At 35.6% G+C, this 23,609-nt stretch overlaps 1 protein-coding gene across 1 annotated transcript; it reads left to right on the forward strand.

Moving 5' to 3' along the window:
• The first annotated feature begins 225 nt into the window (after positions 1–225).
• Positions 226–21,144, forward strand: mpv17 (mitochondrial inner membrane protein MPV17). Its single transcript, XM_039691864.2, has 8 exons — positions 226–500; positions 1,216–1,298; positions 9,723–9,838; positions 12,029–12,121; positions 13,884–13,979; positions 19,216–19,248; positions 19,328–19,380; positions 19,802–21,144. Exons 2-8 carry the CDS (start codon positions 1,226–1,228, stop codon positions 19,869–19,871), a joined length of 534 nt encoding a protein of 177 aa, XP_039547798.1. The 5' UTR covers positions 226–500; positions 1,216–1,225; the 3' UTR covers positions 19,872–21,144.
• Positions 21,145–23,609: the final 2,465 nt, after the last annotated feature.

Genomic DNA, 23,609 nt, shown 5'->3' on the forward strand with positions numbered 1-23,609 from the left:
CAAATGACATGTGTGCCCTGTCCATAAACCGTATTTATTGGTAGTAGCTATTTATTTTTCAAAATAAAATGTAAGCTCTTTGCTGTACATCATTATTTTTAGTTTTTTTTTTCTAATTTAAGACTTTTAAACCTACGTGTTGTAAAACTCCACACAAAACCATTTCTATTTCAATGGTTACTGGACTTTTATTTTGAAACATCTCGTTGCTCATCTAGTTTGAACCTTTAGCTTACTTCACACGGGCTGCACGCTCAAGCATCACGCTAAATTGTTGACCATGATGTCAAATGAATTGTCAACCACTTATCAAGTTGTCCTGACACAAGACTGAATTAATTCAGCGTGTGTTTTTAAACTGCAGCCATATCTTCAGACCTGAAGTCACTTTCCGTCCTCTTTTGATTCAATCTTTAAAAGCTGCAGTCATATTACCGCTTTAATTTCAGCAACGCCGACATCTCGGACACTCATTATACGACTTCTGTTTACGTGACAAGGTAGGAATAAATTTATAACATAAACGCACAGGACCGGTCAAAACTTTCTGTGCTGGAGTCGTAATACAATTACGAAAGATTGGTTACGTGATGGTGTATGTGCGCGCGCACGCGTACAACGGATGGCACATTAGTTTTATGTGTCACTAAAGAAAGAAAAAGATTTACCCTTATCCGACTGAGTAAAACATAAACTATCGTTTGGTTTTGAAGTTTGGAAATATGTCATGCTTTTTGGCACGCGCCTTTGATTAGCCAGAGAGCTCGTCTTTCATCACTGTATGACGGTGCAACGGGACTTTCAGTGGCACAGCAAAGCCAGCAGCCCAGCACTAAATTTACATCGATAATGTCTTGTCCCAATAAATTACTATAATGAGCCTTTGATACCTTTTAATGAATCAAAAATGTACAACGCGATATTGTAGTCCAATTTCCAAATGAATGACCGTTAGAGGTTGGAGATAAACTCTGCAGGAAAGTTGACCTCAAGGGCCAAAGTAGTTGTTTTATGATTTATAGTTTTATATAAATTTACAAAGATATATATATATATATATATATAGCCTATATATATATTTTTTTTTTCATGACTTCACTTTGATATTATATCTGGCCAACCACATATTAATATAGCTTTAAATTGACAGCATTTTTTTCTATTTCTGCAACAGTTTTCTCTGTAGTAATTTCAGTGGTCTTGCGTTGTTCTTAGACTTTGTCCCATGGCGGGTCTTTGGAGATCTTATCAGCTGCTGATAGCCAAACGTCCATGGACAGTGCAGATTATAACTGCAGGTAAGAGCTTTATTCTTCCCTTTTTCACCACCTTTTCTTTTTTTTTCTTCTTTTTTGTAGCCTTATGGTTGATGTTCCCAATTCCCTTTAGGTCAACTCCATCTCAGATGCTGTTGATTAAATATTTATCTTTCCTGTTAGCACTATCACTTCTAAACAGCGGGATTGTTTTTGAGCCTCAAATATAGATCAGCCATCTAAACAACGGAAAGCCCTTCTCAGCAACAGTCTGCTCACTGTAGCTGTTTGCTTGAACTTTGTCACTGTGGGTTTTAGGTTGGGAGTATAGATAGATAGATAGATTTTGACACTTGTTTTCAATTTAAATGCTTTTTAAATATAAATGAAAACATTTGAAACATGAATGTTTATACATTATCTATCACCTTTTGCATCCAATACATTTGTCCCAGGTTTCACAGACAAGGTTTAAGCCTAGCTGTTTCAATTGAAAGCAACTTGCACTGACATATCTTAAAATATGCCACTGCCATTGTTTGGTCTCAAGAAGAACACACCAGTAATGTTTTTCTTTTTCAAAGGCAAGTTTATAAAAGCTACTTAAATGTCCTAATTGAACTAAGGCCTAATCCTGACTTAATCTAAGCCCTATCTGTGAAACCGTGCCTTGACAAAACTATGGCAATGATGTATTTTGAGATCAGTAAGTGCAAGTTGCTTTCAGTGGAAACAGCTCAAACATGCATTTAGTCTGACTTGGTTTAAGCCTTGTCTGTGAAACACAGGTTAAGAATTTTATTTGTGCTGCAATTACTCTATTGTACCAGAAGATGACAGCACAAAACAACATATTTTAAGTCCGAGTTGTTCTGCTGGAGACTTTCTTTTTGGCTGAACACAGATGTTGATGTCTAGAATATGACATTCAGGTGATGAGGAATCAAAATGTGCTTTGCCTTTTGAGATCAGAGTTCAATGTACTATGGAAATTAACACTTAAGTGGAGTTCAAAAAGGCTTTTATTTTATTGAAACCAAGCAATTGGGGGAAATATCTTGTTCTAAAAGTCTTCCGAATGATTTTACATCGTTTTTTCAGGTAAGACTGATAAATTGACCGTTTTTTTTAGAATAATGGCAGATGCAGGGAGTGTAATGTTTATTTGAAAACCATCACTAATTTTGCATATTTGTTTGGTCTCACCGTAGGGCTGAAAGTACACACTGCAGCTTTAATTTCACGTGTGATTACTGTGCATTAACTAATCAGTTTGACAGGAATATTTTCACCTTGTTTAACAAAATGAGTGAATGAGAGTACATCTTATTGTTAATCAATGAGACTGCTTAAACAGGCTGTTGGATGTGAGTCATTCAAACTGTAGCATTAGGATTAATTAGTGCTTGGCTAGACTGCCACTGACAACTTGGCCAACACGCTTAAAATCAGCAGTGGCCTCGTGTCGCAGAGCGATTGAGTTTTATGTAATCAAGATTACAGACATGAGCTATGATTCATCGCCTTTGTTTTCCACATCAGGGAGCGCTCGTGTATTTATAGAAACTTTAGCCTTATGGGTATAGGTTTAATATTAGACGGCAAGATGCTTTAAATGAGAGGGGAGTGGGAGTTATTTCAAAATTAAATAATAACTGGATGTTTTCTCAGTTGTGTGGACCAGCGCTTATTCACAGACCAAGGGACGTGATCTTACCTTCAAATAAATCGAACGCAATAAAACTTGGCATTCTTTGGCAAGGTGAACAACTTGGAAGTTCAAGGTTAAGTTTTTAGGTTAAAGGCCTAGTTTTTCATAAGCCAGTTTAATATACAGAGTCAAATATTTGTAGGTTGTTTGAGCATTCCGATCAGCCCGACCTGTGACATGAGTTTAGGGTGAGGCTGTTTGGCTGACCAATGGCAAACGCAAACGGGGAGTTTGAAAGCTGTTTGAAACGAGACATTTTAATTATTTTTTCATTAATGTAGTCAGAAAATCCTGATTTAGTACCATTCAAAAATCTTTTTAATGTTTTTGAAATAAGTCTCTTATGTGCACCAGTGCTGCATATATCTGATAAAAAATACAGTAAAACAGTAATACTGTGAATATTAAATAATACAATTATTGTTTTCTATTTTAGTATATTTCTATGATGGCAAAGCTGAATTTTTCAGCAGTCTTCAGTGTCGCATGATCCTCCCGAAATCATTCTAAACTGCTTTTTTGGTGCTCAAGAAACATTTCCTATTATTATCACAATTAAAAACAGTTGTGCTGTTATACATTTGTATGGAAATAAACATTTTATAGAATCTTTGACGAATATACAGTTCAAAAGAATGACATTTATTCATTCATTAAACATTTATTATAAAATGTATTCACTTTACTGACTTTTCAGTTTGTATTCTCTACAAACTGTCTATTATGTAAACTATTACCTTATGGAACCCAGAACCATGATAGTTGCATAAAAAAATGTTTGCATCCTTTACATCTTCGAATTAAACACATTAATTCCTCTGCATTTATTTTAGTCAAACTCTCCACTTTCTGTGAAGTGATGAATTGATGTTCACTTGGACTGAACACCCTGTGAAGTCCTCCTGGCAGGGCACTACACAGGCTGATGGGAATATACCCATTGTTATTGCAATTCCATTTATTTGCCACTAGTGGCACAGAGATTTCACACTTCGGCTTTAACCAATGCACTTGGTTGAAGTGACAAATGGATTTATTTATAACAGGTACAGATGTGAAGAGGAAGAGCTTAATGAGCGAATGAATGAATTAATGAATAGAGGGGATGAAGGCGCTAAACATTTCCGTTTTTTTCAAGTCATTAACGATGCATTAACCCCATAATCTGCGCTAAATGTAGAACGGAAAAAATCAATGTCACCCAAAGAGGGCAAATCTGAATGAATGGGGCTTGAAAATGTTTACTGTAGCCCAGGTAAGCCATGTCACACCGGTCTCATCAGCTAAATGGGTAGAGTTGCCGTAGCCTGCCGCTGGTCCCCGTGGAGAACGTGCAGATCCCTGCCAAATTGATCACAGATAATTTCACTAAGCACAAGATGCGTCAATCAGTTCTGTTCTTCCCCTGAGACTCTCCCTCAAGGACAGACGGTGGGAAGTGTTGAGCTGACATCGGCATATTTCGAGATGCATTTAGCATAGATGAGTGCCATACTCCAGTTGGCACGAGGTACAGGGCAGATTGCACCTGAGTGTGTGGTAAATTGCATTTTATTTGGCACAGCGTAATGACAAACAACCATGTTTATGTTTGGTTGAGGTTGTCGTCTTTGCTAATTTAGATTAATGGACATTGTTTTCCTCTGAAATCGCTGTTGTTTTGTGATCGGAGACCCGGAATATAACTTTTGAGCTCCTGTTTTTCATGCAATGATGAAAGCAAATGAGAAAAGGGCCCTACCAGGACAGGCTATTCTTAACAGATGATTTATTTTAGAGTTTAGTCTTTGGTGCTTCTCAACCTGTTAACGTCAAGAAGTGGAAAACATAAGTGTTTTTATTATCACTTCACTCAGCCTCGGCCCTCCTGCCTGCATGCTTCTGCCTACCGTGATCAGTAAGCTGGTGCTGTTTTGATAAGATGACCCAGTAAAAGCATGGCAAAGGTTTCTGGCTCTTTTGAGTCTGTTATACTGGATTATTAGTCTTTCCTTGACATTTTATGAAAAGGTTAGGTCACTTAAAAGGGGCTACGTTGCCTCGCTTGGCTCTGTTGTTAAGGCAGAATGTCCTTTGTAAACCGTGATATTTGGGCAAGTGTGAGGAAGCAGCTGTCCGCTAAATTTAAAGCCAGTTGCGTTTTTTTTTTTATGTGTTGCTCCATTTCTCCTCCCTGGCAGTTCTGTGTTTGGCTGCAGAATATATATTTTTTAAAGGATCCTGCAAATTAGCCAGTCAAGATGAAGCGTAAAGAGTGTTCAGAGATCAGGGGGTGTTGATGTGGAAACATTGTTGTCATTGTAAACCGCTTGACTTAGATGTGTTAGCATTAGGCATGCACCAATATAGAAATTCGGGAAGATTTATGTCATGGCTGATAATGGGTCTGTCTTATTTCTTTAAAACAATCCCAATGCTTTCAATAGCAGTCTAATCAGTGATACTTATAATAATACCAATACTTTCATATATGTTATTTCTATTTTTTTTTTAAAAAAGCTGTTTTTTGAACTTTCTAATTTTCAAAGAATCCTGGAAAAAGTATCATGGTTTCCACAGCATAATTGTATTCAACATTGTCTGCTGAAAATTCAGTTTTGCCGTTACAGGAATAAGTTACATTTATACATATGCTAAAATGGAAACATTTATTTTAAATGGAATTTTCACTTTTTTTTTGTTACTGTATTTTTGATCAAATAATTGTAGCCTTGGTGAACATAATCTACTTCTTTCAAAAACAAAATCTTACCAACTCCAAACCTTTGAATTTTGTAGGTTTAGGTTTTTGCGTATATATTTGGCTAAAAAGTCTTCTTCCAAGGATATAATACTAATTTAAAACTCTGTTAATCTTAACTTCAAAGGTTTGTGAACTTGCGGCTTACTCGGCGCTTTCTGTGAACTCCATGGTATTTCTGAAGAAACAGATAATCTAGAAACAGTGTTAGTGTCACAAACCCACTGCTGGTATCATCAGTCCAGTGCCTGTGTACAATTAGTCATGTCATAACACTGAGTCATTATGTCAGGGATGGAGCAATGGAGCTCAAGGCCTGTGCTTGTAAAATGCGATCGGAGAGTCCAGCCTGTTTCTCTCACGGATCAGAAAAGGCTTCGCCTGCTGTGGGGTTGAGTGAGAGCATGACACAGTCTTTCTGTTGGTGGATCACCCCGCTGTGCTGTTAACAACCTGCTGGAGAGAGACCAGAGTTCCCAGCATTCTCCTCTCCAAGGCAGTTCATCTCTCACCACCCTCCTGCTATGGCATGCTGTGTACAATAGAGGCTTCTCTCCAGATCGACATGTGTTTTGAACAGTGACCTCTCTTATCAGAAGTTAATCCACTTGTTTCGGGTTGTGTTGCATCAGAATAGTTGAAGATATCTTATGTTGTGTAGTGTATGCTTTTTTAACTTCATTTTTCATTAACAGAGTGTGTTAATGCAGTTTTTGTCCTAGGTACACTTGCGAATAACTTTTAGGTCACTTTTGCAGGTTTCTTCAAGTGACCTGGAGACGTTGTCACAGTTCTTCTTGATTTAGTGTGTCTCAGTTTTATCTTTTGAACACAGATTAAATCCAGAAGAGCTTTCTCAACATCTCCAAGACTCTTGAAAAAAACCTTCCTCCAAAGCTCCTTGAAAAACTATGTGCAAGTGTACCTGGACAAAAGGTGTAAAAAACGACTCGTCTTGTCTATAAATTTGATACAGAATTTTGTTTATTTTATCACTTCGGGGTAGGGACGCGAAATGAATTCACAACGCTTTATCTGTAGAGTGGGAAAAGGGATCCTCCACTACAGCAAAATATATAAGTAACTGTTTTAAAACCATTTTTATGGTGAAAATGCATAAGACTTTTGCAGTTATATTAGTTGAATTAAATGGTCTGTGTGACAATCCACAGGCATTTATGTGAAAACAAGGTAAGAAATCTCCTTTTTGATAGGTTCTATTGGTTTTTGTTGAGGTTTGTATTCATTTTGAGTTTGCAATGCATGTCAATATCCAGTGAGGTCTCTATTTATGTACACATGCATAATGCATGGCTCTATTTGCTGCCCTCGCGGCTTTGACTGCAGGCGATCGAAGTGTGTGTGTGAAGAGAAAGGAGACCTGTGACATTTCCAGCAGTAAGGAGGAAACCGCTCTGTCAATGTGATTGGCACACAGTGTGTGTGAAAATGGGGAGAATGTGATGAGCTGCAGTCTATCTAAAGCTTTCAATCACTCATATTCAACAGCTTTTGTTCATTTAGTGATTCCTCAAGGATGAATGGATGAGCGCACACATACAGTAGTGGCCAAACGTGATGTTTGGAGGGCATTTGTGCTTTTAATGACACTTCAGGTTCAACTAAACAATCAAAATATGAGGTACGAGGTATCAAAATATGAGTATGTTAAATTGGAAAAATAATTATGTGGCAAGTAAGGTAAACTTCAGTATAGAATTAAATGGGTTTTTTTCTATTATGGAACAACAACAAAAAAAGCATTGAAAAACTAAAATCTAACTTGAAATAAATTATGCATAGACAACGCAACACATTCTCATCCTAGGGTGTCATCTAACTGACGCTTTTGACCATGCGTCTAAATCCGACGCACATGGCAACCTTTAGTGTCAGTTAGATGACGCGGGTAGGTTTAGGTCTGGGGTAGGGTTAGACCACTAGGAGGCGCGTCTCATATTGACGCTAAAGGGTGCCATGTGCGTTGGATGTTGACGCCTCATCTAAGCGTCAGTTAGATGACGTCCAGAACGGGCTGGACAACAATGTAATCGGGTATTAATATTGTATTGGTTCTCCCAAAGTTTTCCATGACTGAGAAGGCCACTTGAGGACTTCAAAATGTGTTTGGGATCGTTATCATGTTGGAAAATACACATTTGCTCTCCAAACAGATCCTCCATACTTGGTTCATTTTCAAAGTGCCTGCAACAGACATGCATCCCCAATATCAATATGTTTCCTCTGCCGTCCTTAATGGCACCATGCATTCATTCGGTACTAAAACACTCCATTCGTCTTCTCCGAACACACCTGACACCATCCAATGCTAGGTTGTTAAATTTTGACATGTCGGACTGCAGAATATGCCTCAATCTTCCACACTCCAGTCCTTTTTTTTCCCAAATGATTTTTGCAGTAGATAAAACTAATGAAACATTTTTTTACTGGTACACAACCTATCAATTCAGCCTCTTAAAGCCATTTTCTTACAGTTCAAGATGAAATTGGAGGTTGGGGGGCTCATCCAAATCTTTGGAAGCTGTTTTGAGGTGGTCCCACATTCAGGTGATATTCATCCTACCTTGACCAGCCACAGCACTTTACATTCTGCATGGTTGTTGTCTCACTGCTTTGAAATAATTCTGTTCATTGTGACCATTCACATGAGCGATATCCAAAACCAGTTGACCTTGGCCATACAAAATATATAATACTTATTTAAAATTTTTGAATCAAGTGTAAAGATTTTCCTAGGTTGGACATCACTTTTGGCCACTACTGTACTCATGTACAGACATGTCAACACCCTAACTTTGAATGTGTCTTGTTGCTTAAACACTTTGAGATGAATTTATTCATGCATCCAATAATAGTGGAAATGGACAGAACTGAAGACGGAAGACTTTTCAAGTTGTCAAATATAACTTGCATCAGGGAACATTGTTGCGCTTTTGAAACATTTTGATTCATAAATGTGTTTGGGTATTACTTTCTAACTGAAAAGGATTAAAAAGTTTCCAAAGTTTTTAGAAATATGTTGCATGGCTTATCTGACTAATCGTGTTTTACAGGATAACATCTGTCCCTGCGATTAGGAAACAACCTCCCCATGGTGTTCCTAAGGGGGTCTCTCGATTCAACGTGAAATTTACAATGTGACATTTAAAGGTCATTGTGGAGTGACTGGATGGATTTCTTGAAGTATTCGCATCTTCGTTTTACTATAGTTATGATCTCTGTTATTTTGAGTTCTCTACTGTTATTTTTATACATTTAGTAATGAATAAGTGTGAATCATTGTAGAAGAAGGACAAATAGAATTAGTTAAGAAAAACGTACTTAATGACCTAAAGATTGTAATATAATTTACACTACTGAGTATCTTATGATCACCAAGGCTGCAGTAATATTGTAAAGTTTTATTATAATTTAAAATAATTGTACTTTTAAAATGTCATTTATTCCTGTGATGGCAAAGCTGAATATTCAGCATGAATACTCCAGTCTTCAGTGTCGCATGATCCTTCAGGAATCATTCTAATATGCTAATTTGCTGCTTTAGAAACATGTATTATTGTCAATGTTGAAAACAGTTGTGCTGCTTAATGTTTGTTTCTTTGAAAGTTCAAAAGAACAGCATTTATTTCAGATAAAAAGCTTTTGAAACACAAATGTCTATTGTCACTTTTGATCAGTTGAATTAAGGTGTTTTTTTCTGAATAATAGTACGAATTATTTATTTAAAAAAAAAGTCTGACCCCAAACTTTGGAAAGGTAGTGTATATAATAGTCTAAAGGTCACAAAGTCAGCATTTGTTATCCTTTACAACTTCTTTCTGTTATCCTCTCTTCTCTCAGTCAGTATGGAGTGAATGGGGCAGCAAAAATCTTGAAAGAGTCTTTCCTGTCAATTCTCTTTTGGCATGATTTTCCTGAGTGCAAGCCTTCACGCTGGGCTGTGGTGGCAAACAGATGCCTGACTGGCACCCCCTCTTTCTCCCCTCTCTTCCAGGCTCTCTTGTGGGTGTTGGTGATGTCATCTCCCAGCAGCTGATTGAGCGTCGTGGACTGGCCAATCACAGCGTGAGACGCACCGCCAAGATGATGAGCATTGGCTTCTTCTTCGTCGTAAGTCTCCGGTGATTCTGTTCCATTTGCATGTGTTTCTCTTTGGATTGATGTTATTTAAGTATTGGACCAAGAGAGTTAAAAAAAATCTTAAAGCTTTTCATGGGTTTCATTCTATGAAAGTAAAATTAAAATATTCTGACAAACCAAAAATGTTCTTATTATAAAAAAAAAAAATTCTTCTCCCCGGTTTCACAGACCAGGTTAAATCTAGTTCCAGACTATTGCATGTTTGAGCTGTTTTGACTAAAAGCAACTTGCACTGACATACCTTAAATAGCTAGCTGTCATTGTTTTGTCTCAAGATAAGACATAAAACTAAATTAGAATACAAGCCAGGCTTATTTTGGTTAGTCAGACTTATTGTCGGTGGATTCTGTTTCATAAAGAAAACTTAAAATAGTTCAAACTCAGTTACCCTGGTAAATTGTGCTGGGAAACTAACCTGGTCCAGGGCAGGCTAACTGTTAGGCTAAGCCTCAGCTGTTATCCTCTAACATTGACCTATAGGAACACAATGATTTTACCACTGACACTCTCTCATACCATTATTGGACTTTATTAACCACTATTAGTCCAAAACTATATACACAGTATACAGAAAATCAACTTAAATAAGGCTCCAAAGAAAGAAAGAATATCTTACAGGTTTTCTTACTAGTTGAGTGTTTTGTGCCCAAGATTTAATTAGATTGTTTTAAATATTTATGAATACATTTCTCTCTGGTTTTGTTTGGCAGCTGTAGTACATTTTATGGAAGATCAGAGAAAATTACAATCTAATAAAAAGCTTTTTAAAGCAGAAGTTAAAATCACACAATTAAAAATAAATCATTACAAAAGCACAGTATACATTTTAACTGATAAGATGAATCTGAGCTTAGTAATTGACCTACATTTGATTTACCCCATTACAATAGTCCCTTTGTAGTTATTGCTATCAAAAAAATATTATAAAAATATCTATACCAAACTATTACTTTTTTTTTTTTTTACAATAAATTTCAAATGATTTCATGACTGTTAAAGATTTGAAGCGACTTGCAAATTCCTTGCAAAAAAAGGGATTTCTTTTCATTCTCGAAAACATTTGCTGTTTTAACCTGGAATTAAAAACAACTATTTCCGTTCAGAATTAGTTTTACATTAGATGAATACAATACAATTTCACAAAGACAAAAAAGAATGATATGTTGCACAATGTCAGTTGTGTTATGGCCATTATAGATCATGTGTAGGGTGTCATTTGTTGGAACAGGTGATGAAGTTGCGTAAGTGATTGACATTTTGAGCATCCTGCTCTTCCCTTCCTCCCTCTCACATGCAAAGCACTAATGCACTTGTTCTGTTCAAATGACTTGAGGACTAATCTGCAAATGGCCTGTATGATTTAAAGCTTTTACAAGTCTGAGTGTTTTAAACATCAGACCTCAGTCATTATTATTAGTGCAGTAAGAACTGTGTTTAGAACAAAAGTGCGAACCATAGGTCAGAACTTAAGGTCAAATTAGTCCTTTATCTCCTGTGGAAATCTGTGAAAGACGCAATAATTATATTGCATTTCTGACGTGATTATTTTCTCTTGGCGGTTTATGGATATAAGCTGTATTCTTATTGCCCAATCGACCGAATTAAGCAGAAGCTCAGTATTAATCATTTTATGTGTCATATGACATCCTTTATTTTGCTAAAAGGACAGGAAACGTGGGAAAAAATGCAGAAAGATGGCATATAGCTGCTATATTTTAACTGTGCTTAGAAAAATGACAATTGTCTTCTCAAACAAGTGCACAGCTGTTTTTTAAAGATGCCCAAATGCATAATTTAGCATTGGTGAGTGATTTTACGTCGATACTGCTGAACCACAAATTATAATTGCATTAAAAGAGAGATTAACCAGAGTTGTCATCGTTGACTGAAACATCCCCTGTAGACACTGTTTGACACGTTTATTGATCATTTTGTTAATCAGACCTAGACTGAAACCACACTGGGAAATGAAAAGAAAGCTCATTAATTCACGGAGGATTGGAGCTAATTACAGCCCGCTGTTTTCAGAATCACGTCATAAACAAATGAAACCACTGGCACGGCCTCAATGTTCTGAGCTTGTGTTCATGATTGTTTACTGAAGTGTTTGAATTTTTTTATGTGCTTTACTTATTTAATTATGTTTCCTGTGTTTTGAAGGGTCCATTGGTTGGTGGATGGTACAAGGTGCTGGACAAACTTGTTACTGGTGGTACTAAAAGTGCAGCTCTGAAGAAAATGCTGGCTGATCAGGTGAGCAATGTATAAAAATGTGTGTGTATATATATATATATATATATATATATATATAAACAGGGTTTGAAATTAAATTTTTTCACCCACCGGCCAATTTGGCTACTAAATTAAGTTACCTGCCATTCAGAACTTCTACTAGCCAAAAAGAAGAAGAAATGATCCAGATTAACTACTTCACAGCTTTTACATATATATATATATATATATATATATATATATATATATATATACAAATACATATTTAATATATCATTTTCACTCATGAGTTGAGTATTTGCACTACAGATTTGATTTGTCTTACATAAACTTCCCCAGCAAGGTGAGTAAACACAATTGGCTTGTGATTTGACAGCATTACCTGCATTTGGCAGGTTGGTGGGTGGTAATGTCAAACCCTGTATGTATGTGTATATATATATATATGTGTGTGTGTGTGAAAGTGTTACAATATATTATTATTAATAACATATAATACTTTGAACATCGACAAATCAATCTCTTATTTAATTCAAACATGAATATTCCCCCATGCTGTCCTCCCTCTTCTCCCCACCGTATTAATAAGAGCAATACAAAAGACCAACAATAAAATCAGATCTCAACATTCGGTATGTTTCAAAATGCCTTTGCTGTCTTAGTTATAAATAGGCCCATGGAAAGTTGTCCTTGGAGCTGACTGTTGTTTTTTGGGGAGTCTGCAGACACATTTAAAGTGCTTTAAACTGCCATTTATTTTGTGATTTATTGTTAGAGCTGCTACGCACTTTATCCCTTTTGGGTATCCCATCTGAGCTCTCCCTTCATGCATGTCAAGTAATCCATCTCCTGATAGGCAGTCAAACAAATGAGTGTTTGCATAAGTCATTGTTTACATGATTGGTGGAATGAATGTACAGGATGAAGCGGACAAAGGCACGCAAGACAGGCCCTCTCCCCATCACCGGATTACACCCAAACAACAGCGCTTACAACGCCAGCCTGCTCTCCCACATTTATTCAGAAAAGAGATTCTAGGGCTATTTTTAGAGACCCACTTTCTACATTTCTAAAAGCCCATACGGCCCAAACGAGAAGTTGTGTGTTTGTGTTTTCGTCTCTGGATATTAAATTTGTTTCTTTGATGGTCTTACAACGCTTAATGAAAAGAGGTCCACAGATGTTGAAGTCATTTGATATTTCAGTTGTCTATTTTGTAAAATATTATGAATCAAATTATGGCTTATTAAGATTCCAACAGTCAGTAGCAGGTAATGCTATCATGTCCATAGCTTACATCACTTTGCATGCCCTGTAAAAGGCTTAAATAAAATAATAAAAAAACATGTCTCTTGCCATTTAAAATTATAAAGGATAAAACATTGTGGTATTTCTACCCAAAAGTCAAAAGAGAAGTAAAGGGGCTGATTTTAGTTTGTGTTTGACACATTTTTTATGATGATATCTGTAACAAATCTGCTTGGGATGTCCTTTGGTAAACCACACATAAAGGATTCCAGTGATGTAGTGTGCTAATATTATATGGATGCATCAGTCTGTCATTGTCTCCTTGATAGCTTTCAATTTGCGCATCGCATGCATATTTCATCAGATGTGAAAATGTGCGTCAGTAGTCTATAAATTAACAATTAGGCATGATTAGCCATATTTATTATGAAGAAGAACACTGAACTTGATTGACCATGTACATTTATACGTCATCTACAAATTTACATTTACAGTAGGTCCTCTCTGATCTAATCAAGTCTTTGTATATCCACAGGTGTGCTTTGCTCCGTGTTTCTTGGGTGCTTTCCTGGGAATATCTGGAGCGCTCAATGGACTGACTGTGGAGCAGAATGTGGCCAAACTCAAGAGGGTCAGTTTTCATCACAAGCCTAGATTAAATATTAGCATTGTGACAACACAAATGACTGGTGTTATTCTAGTGGCACAAAGAAATGAGCTCTTGGCAGACACTGAAACCACCCCAAAAATTGGATGCACTCGTATGTTATGAAAACCAAATGGAATGTATAATTATATATAATACTATAATAATTCATAAAAAATATATACTATCATTCCAAAGTTTGGAGTTGGTAAGATTATGCTGATTCTTATGCTGACCAAGGTTGGATTTATTTAATCATAAAAACAGTAATATAGTGATATATTATTACAATTAAAAGTAACTTTTTAAAATGTAATTTATTCCTATGATGAAAAAGCTGGATTTTCATACTCCAGACTTCAGTGCCACATGATCTTTCAGAAATCATTATAATATGCTGATCTGCTGCTCAAGAAATATTTCTTCTTATTATTTATGCTAAAACAGTTGTGCTGCTTAATATTTTTGTGGGAGTCATGATATATATTCTTTCAGGGTTTTAAATTGTTTCAAAAGCTTTTTTTTATTTTTATTTTATTCATCAGTTTAATGCATTCTTGGTGAAATAAAATGATTAATTTATTTCAAAAACCAACTGACCTCAACCGTTTGAACAGTGCTGGAAAATAATTAATAACTATAATTGATATTAATATTATGATTAAGTCACATCCACAAATATTTTTAGGCGTAAAATAGTTCCTCATCCCAGAGTTCCTCACTGTCAATGTAAATATTTTCAGTCCTGAAAGTCCACTGTCTGTCCTGTGATTCTTATATTAAGCACAGTACAATTAGAGAGTATTTCCGCAGATAAAGGGACGGGCTGGACCAGCGAGGAGTGACTCATGGGCTACTTGTAGGAACAGCGGTTGACGCTGCAGTGTCTCTGAGTGGGGCCATCAATTATTTATGTAGGGAAGGTGGCAGAGTTAAAATGAGACTGAAAGGTCAGTCACCTAAATGCCAGAAAAGACAGAAAGCTAATGATAAATGCTCTCATTAACCTCAACAGCCAATGTGAGCTGAAAGCCAAACACTAACTTTGGTTATGCTACTCTGCGACTTGATTTAAAGAATATCACTGTTCCATTACATTTTGTACCTGGTAGTTTTTAGTAGGACTGTTTTAGTTTTAAACAAGACCCCTGATGCTGATTAAAACCCATGGCTGGTTTAAAATGGCTATAGGTCAAGCAATTTGGTGATACCAGAGTGACAAGAGGGCAGTTCAGATGCTACTCGGAGAAGTGCCCTTTAAAGCAGAATAAACGCAGGCTGCTTTTTTCTATTTTTACTTTTATAATTTTTTTCTTTTTCATTTTTCTATTATTTTTACTTCTATTTTTATTTTTTTTTATTTTTCATTTTTCTATTATTTTTCTTTTCTATTATTTTCTTTTTCATTTTTCTATTATTTTTCATTTTTTCTTTTTCATTTTTTTATTATTTTTACTTTTATATATATATATTTTTAAATTTTCTATTATTTTTACTTTTTATTTTTATAATTTTTTTCTTTTTCATTTTTCTATTATTTTTACTTGTATTTTTATTTATTTTTTATTTTTCATTTTTCTATTATTTTTCTTTTCTATTATTTTCTTTTTCGTTTTTCTATTATTTTTAATTTTTTCTTTTTAATTTTTTTTATTATTTTTACTTTTATAATTTTTTTCTTTTTCAATTTTCTATTATTTTTACTTTTTATTTTTATAATTTTTTTTTCTTTTTCATTTTTCTATTATTTTTATTTTTATAATTTTTTTTCTTTTTCATTTTTCTATTATTTTTACTTTGATTTTTCTTTGTTTTCTTTTCACATTTTTCTGGCTATCTTTTTTTCTTCTCTTTTACTTTAGTTTTTCTTTTTCTCCTTTTCTTTTTAATTCTTTCTTTGTATTTTCTTTTTTCCTTTTCTTTCTTTTTTTCTTTCTTTCAAATCAGGGGTTCTTAGGAAAATTCAGATGTTAAACATATTTTTAGTAAAAATTAAACAAATATGTCTAAACATATTTGTCTTGTCTATGTAATTAAGAAATGTACCAGGCACTGTTAATAAAATTAATATTTAATCATTTATAGTAAATTATAGTAATTTACAGTTGGCATCAAATTGAACTGCAAAAAAAAAATAAAAATAAAAAACGTTTTCAACAACAAAAAATAGACACTTCATTTTTATGAAATGAAGACTTAATTTAAGTAATTTAATATAATAATTACATTAAATGTATTAAATTTATATAATTATATTTCTTAAAAATGCAAGTAAATCAACTTAGCTTTGGCAAAGACACAATTGCTAAAACAATTAGAGTTGCCCACATAATCTGTGAAGTCAAGGTAAATGCCATCTCCCCACTGACTATTTACACTAACTTTACCAAATGACACCAAGTGCAAACATCATCATGAAGTGTGAGTTTAGAGAGTTGCGCAGCTTTTTCTGTTATATTGAAAGGTTAAGTGCACATTAGCTCGCCGAAAATCCTAGATTAGAACCAACACCTCATCCGCTCATTATTGTTTTCATCATGACCCGTTTGACGCTTTATAACCTGGTGCTGTAATAGATCGATGTCAGAATGAAGTGACAAGAACACGGCACATTCAAGTCTTCGGGGTTGTTCTGAACCTCTGTTTGATCGTCGTTAACAGTTGCTTACAGCTTTCTGCTTGTGGGCAGTTTCCAGGGTGTTCAGGATTTGGCTAGTCTTTGATGTTGCTCACTTCTAAAGATGTAGAATATGAGCATCCCTCTTGTGTTCTCTATCTTTGTGTATTCAAAACGGTCAAAAAAGAAAAAAAGAAAAGCTCTCTCAGTTCCTCGGGGGCTAAATTCCTGTGACGTAAAATTCAGCGGGAACAATATAGTGACGTCCCAGCCCCGCGGTTGTTTCACCCCAGGTGGCTGGTGCCTTGTTCGTTCTTAATTAGAAACTGTTAAGGTGAAGAGTACAAACAGAAAGAGCACAAGTTTCTAATATGGGCTTCTTTTTACACACACAATCTCACCAAGATGACCTTTCCAAAGATGACACTAGCAGAGAAAAAAGGGCCCTCATGTTCCAGATGACTTGATTTTTATGTGGCACCAGGGATAGGAGGGTGTTGACTTGCGGTTGATGCGGTGGGATGGAGTTGTGGAGCTCTGGCAGCTCTTAAAGGGAACAGGTGACCACTCTCTGCCTCAGTGGAGACCCTTAGGCTGGGTTTTAGCACCAGCGTCATGACATGATGAAAGCATGAATGAACAGGTAACAAGGGGGACAAAAAGGAAAGAAAAGAAAAGGAATTATAAGCAGTGAATTTCTACTTCAGACACTTCTTAATCGTAGTTTTTGATAATCAATAAATCTGTTTTTTTTTCTTAATCGATTAATTGGATGAAAAATCTAACAATGATTATACATAAAAAAAATGTAAATAATTGTATTTTAATGCATTATTTTAAACAATGTAATTCCATATCCTGCCCAATGCTGTCCTCCAAACCATGAGTATAACAAATGAACACAAAAAATGTTAAAATACAAACTTTACATTCTGACCTAAAAACAACTGATTCCTTACTATTTTAAAGCACAAATTAAAACGATTAAATCAGAAATGATAATAAACAAAAACAAAAGCCCAAAATGTTAACTTGTACAAGGTATGAAGAACACGCACACTACTGCCTATGTGGTTGCGTAGCCAAAGACCAATTTTACATCACGTGAATGGCCGTGTCTGTGCGCCCCGTTTACTTGGGGAAGTGATGGCACCAGAATACACTCAATCCAACTGAGTGTCTGTAGGATGTGCTGGATCGACAAGTTCCATGGACCTCACAAACTTCAAGGCTTGAAGGATTTGCTTCTAATGTCTTAGTGCTAGATTCCACGGGACAACTTCAGGGGTCTTGTGGAGACCATTCCTCATGCCTCAAACGGGTCGTTCTGTTTCGGTAGCACGCGGAGGACCAACAGCATATAATGTTTCCACTCATCTGGAGCAAGCAGAATAATATCTAAATGTTATTGTGTATTCACTGCCGTTCTAGTCGGGTCCTTTGACTGATCTGTAAAAGCAGCTGCCATGCTTCTGATTAGGTTTTTGCAACAGCATGATTATTTGTAATTACATGAAAATTGATATTAATCAAAAATTTGTATTAAGGTTCTCACATAGTCCTTCAGCTTATGCTTGAAGAAATGTCAATTAGCTCAAAACATTGCGGGGAATATTAGATCGGAACAAGCAGGGTCAGAAACACTTCATATATTTCATTATATTCTATTCTAAGCCTAGTTATGATCCGTTGGCTAAAACAATTTATTAAAACTAAGCTTTTTTTTCCCCTGATTTCTCAATTAAGGTGTGTGTGGAAGGCCACAGTGGGTGTTGCGAGTGGTTTCTAGGGCATTGCTATAGTTGTTAAGATGCTCAGTGTCTTTTATGCCCGGTGGCCATTGTTTGATTTCGGGCTGTCCTAGACAAAAGATGAGCAGTCGTAGTGATTTCTGGTAGCCTAGAAATCTAGACGCACCCTAGCGGCAGACAAAAAATATTTCGCAGCCAATGTGGTCTAGCAACTCTCCATAGACGTTTTAGACGTTTTGAACATTTTGTTACGATACCCAGCCCTAACAGTGAGAGAAGTCGTCACAATCTCGGATCATTTTCTGACGGTGTCATAAATGTGTTTGCTGCAGTGACCTACGTCCATTGACTAGTCAATAAAAATGCAATATGGCGTATTGATCAACGTGACTTGGTGCTACAACTTATAACTACTTTCGTCAAACTCTAAGTTGGCCACTATTTCGTAGCCATGACCATATTCTCCTCTTTCACTTGCTCTTTTTTTTCAGCACGCATAAAAATCACAATTGCCAAAGTGCGATTCATCTTGCTCTATTTGTTTACCATTAGTGCATGCTGATGACGTTTTATTCCTCTATGCTAACTTGCGTCGTAGCCTACGATTCAATAGTAGAATTGGTGTTTTTATGTATTTTATTGTTCAGTACGTTTTAAAAGAAAGTCTGATTGCTTAGAAATGTAATATCACACCTGTCTTCAATGAGCCTCATTTATTTTCTCCCAACAAAAGTTTAAGACTTCAGGTTTAGGGTACTTCATGTTTGTTCACATCTTTAACCTATAGGAGCAATAATATTAAACGGCAGTCAGATCACATATTTACTCTGCTTTTTTTTTTATATCCCAATAGGACTACATGGATGCCTTGATCTCCAATTACTATGTAAGTGGTGTACCTGACACTGTTTTTTTTTTTTTTTTCATTAAGTTTTATTTAATGCAACTTGTCTTCATTTTTCCAGCTTTGGCCCCCAGTGCAGATAGCCAATTTTTATTTCATCCCTCTCCACCACAGGTAAAGCTCTTTTCTTAATAAATACGAGCCTTTTGAGCCTCAAAAGTCAAGTGATCATTGATAATGATAAATCGTCCATTGCAGCAGGGCACTAATCCAACAGGGCTGGAGATTTAAGGGCGTCACTGGGACGTGCCTCAGAAACCCAGTGTGCAGCACAGCATTATGAAAGGAGTTTAAAGCTGGGAAACTTTAATTAGGCTCTTATTTTTATTTTGACTGTTGGGATTTTTGATGTGTGCATTGTTTGATGTTACTTCTTTTTGGCTGCTTCATTTCCACACTGGGATTAACAACTAGAGTCAGCTGGGCTGTTTTACCTGGATTGTTTTCTGTATTATTCTTTAAAGGCATGAATGGGATATATATGTAACACATATGATGACTTCTAGAGTAATTTGTTCATGCTTGTGTTTTTCAGATTAGCTGTTGTTCAGATCGTGGCTGTTGCCTGGAACTCTTACCTCTCCTGGAAAGCCAATAAGATGTAAGGAGATGTTCCAGATCTTCCACTACCTCACACATGGGATTTTATTTTTTATTTTTTTTATCGTTTTACAAGTTAACATATTCAGTTTACATAGTTGCATAAAGCTCACAAATGTAGTTTTGATAACCAGTGGTGGAAGAAGTACTGAATCTCAGTACTTAAGTAAAAGTACAAATAAACAGATAAATATTTACTTTAGTAAAAGTAGAAGTAACACAATGACAACCATACTTAAGTAAAAAGTAAAAAGTACCCAATTTTAAATGTACTTTAAGTATTAAAAGTAAAAGTACTTGCATAACAATTTATTCTCTTAATGTCTATTTTTTTCTGATGATTAATAAAACATTTATTTCTAATTCGTTCCACCTAATACTCCTATAATGATGTTCAATAATTATGGAAAAAAAAACAAGCTTGCAATTAGGCAATATGCACATCATGCTTATCCTTACTATAAATTAATAACTATCTTTGGCAGTAAACGCGATTAATTTATGGTGTAATTCTGAACCTCTTGGATTGCCATAGGCTAATCCTAACCAAATGTATAGGCCTATTACACACGGTGCGTTTCCTATGCACATAAAAACAAATTTTTGCGTATAAATTGCACGATAAACACACTGCGTGCGAGACACATTTAGTGTGACCGGGTTGATATATCTATGGCAACCAAACGTCACGGTGAGACAAACGTGCAACGAACGGATGGTCAGATTACGTTTTGGCAGGGGAAAAACTGATCTGCAAATGTAACCGAAGTTGTAGAAATGTAGTGGAGTAGAAAGTATAATAATTGCTGCAAAATGTAACGAAGTAAAAGTAAAAAGTATGCACTATTTATTCTACTTAAGTAAAGTAAAGATACGTGAAAAATGTACTTAAGTAAAGTAACAAAGTATTTGTACTTCGTTACATTCCACCACTGTTGATAACAAAGGTCAAAGTAGACAATTTCAAATTCAAAACAGACTTTTTATTAACAAAATTAATGCTATGTAATATTTGTGATTTATAGATTATGTAAAGAATGTATATTGATTCTATACAGTTGATTTACTGTATGTCTATTTTACCAAAGTTTTGATGGTGAATTATGCTTTATCAAAGGTATAGTCAAAAAGAACAGCAGGACTGTATGTTACAAAATGTGTCTCTCTTCTTTTTTTTTTTTTTCTGTGGTCATGTGAACTCACGAATGTGATGTCTTCTACTGGGGCATTGAATAACATGTTAATACACTAATGTGAATAAATACATCTTTTACAATTGCCAGAACATTATTTATATATCTATATATCTATATAAAAAAAAACATTACTCACACTTTGGATCGCTTTGATTATTATTATTTTTTTAATTTTGCAAAGTGCATGACAAATTCAGACAGTAAATGCAAAAGTATGATTTTTTTTTTTTGTGCAATTTCTGTATCTGAATCTTGCAAACCCATAATTAACTCATCCTTACGTCATGCAGCGCGTTCATGAACTGGTGAAATTGGTGCTGTAGATGGTCCATATTTCAAAGGAAACAGCTGACACTGAAAACATGGACTGAATTTACTGTTTTCCTAGCACAATGTTGAACTAATAGATCCTGTTCTTTGTTGCCCTTGCCAATAGGATGTAGGGCGGCTGTTCCTCAGCTTGACTGCAATTCACAGCTTCAGCCTGCAGATCAGATTTTTTTAATTGTGAACAAAGCTGTCACTGGATAACCAGTGGATCTGCTAACTGTCATCCTTCCAAAAACATTCAATCACATTAAGAAATATATTGGCTTTATTATTTGTTCCTTCACACTGATGAGGAAGTTAAAACCATGTTTAGGAATTTCCTTTAGAGAGAGTGTCAGGCTTATATAATATAAATATCTTTGTCCAGTTAATGCTGCGTCACTGGGGAATTGACGGCTAGCCAGAAACAATACTCAACAGTGACTAAACCTCAGCATCTGGCTATTGAACACATTTTTCTCAGACCATTTTCTTTTTACAGTCACAATTGTTTTTTTTAATTCATGACCATGTGGTGTATTTTTTATTTTATAATTATTGTCAGTATTGTTATTTAAAGAGCTTAACTTGAATTATATGGTAAAGTTCTCAAATGTAGATTATTTCTAGTGGTCTAACCCTAAACCTACCAATAACCGAAGCATGTTATTATTAATATTGACGCTAAAAGGTGCCATGTGCGTTGGCTGTATACGCATTGTCAAAAGCGTCAGTATATGACGCCTTGGGATGAGAATGCGTTGGTTTTTTATATTGTCAATGTGGCTATACTATAACTCTAAATCCTGTTCTTAAATTTTCTAAATCCTTATAAATTTATAGGCTATTTGAAAAAATTGTTTTTATGGGTTCTTAATATAACTGATTGTTTTCGTCTGAGAGAAGAATGTCATATACACCAAGGATGGCTAGAGGCCAGGGTGATTAAATCAGGGGTAACACTGTCGTTTTTTGGGGGGGTTGAAATTTTGAGTTTCTCTGATCTTCTTGAAACTCTGGACTCTGATAGAGGGCCTTGAGACTTAGACCTGAGTGCAAAAATGGAGGCTCTAGACCCTTCCAGAGCTGAGATATTGACATATTTATAATGGCATAAATGCTACGTGGGATCTCAATATCTCAGCTCTGGAAGGGTCTAGAACCTCCATTTTTGCACTCAGGTCTAAGTCTCACGGCCCTCTATCAGAATCCAGAGTTTCGAGAAGATTGGAGAAACTTATTTTTTTGCACAAAAAAAAAACGACAGGGGTAACACTGTCGTTTTTTTTTTTGGGTCGAAATTTTGAGTTTCTCTGATCTTCTTGAAACTCTGGATTCTGATAGAGGGCCGTGAGACTTAGACCTGAGTGCAAAAATGGAGGCTCTAGACCCTTCCAGAGCTGAGATTTTGATATATTTGTAATGGCATAAATGCCACGTGGGATCTCAATATCTCAGCTCTGGAAGGGTCTAGAGCCTCCATTTTTGCACTCAGGTCTAAGTCTCATCGCCCTCTATCAGAAGCCAGAGTTTTGAACAGATCAGAGAAACTTAATTTCTCGCCCCGAAAAAAAAAAATGAAAGGGGTAAAGGGGGGCGTTCTGTCACAGTCTTCGTCTGCACCATTCTGTCTTCGTCATCTTCACTACACTTCCCAGCATCCTCTTGTCTCCACACCTGAACTCACTCACTCAATCATCCACCTGATCATGTGTCACCTGTCGTCACCTTGTTGGTGTTCATTTTGTATCTGTATTTAGTTCTCTGTGCTTGTCGGTTCTTGATTATGTTTCATGGATATTCGTCCCTTTGGAATCATAAGGTTCTATCTGACATTTTTGTCATAATTGAGTTATTTACATATTCTTATTCTGTGACAACTTATTTACGTTATGTGATGTGTTCTTTTAAGTTGTGTTCATTGTGGGTCTTTTTATTGAAAAAAAACAAAAAGGTTCTATCTACAAAGTTGAACTCTAACTTGGCTCTATAAGGTTCCAGCTGCATGAGCTAATCAGCACTTCAAACGCACAGAAGAGGACCAATCAGAATCAACTTTATATGTCAGGTTGCCGGCTTTTTCCTTGAAGACAAGAAGAAACCCCATAAAGGCATAATGCTATACATTTACAGTAAAATAAATATTTTCTGAATTGTGTGGTCTTATGAAGTAGCTTAACTTTATATTTTGTCATTTTCTTTATAGTGTATTGGTTATTATCATTAATGAGATTATTA

The sequence above is a fragment of the Pimephales promelas genome, chromosome 13, assembly GCF_988280905.1.
Source record: "Pimephales promelas chromosome 13, fPimPro1.hap1.1, whole genome shotgun sequence".
NCBI lineage: Eukaryota > Metazoa > Chordata > Actinopteri > Cypriniformes > Leuciscidae > Pimephales > Pimephales promelas.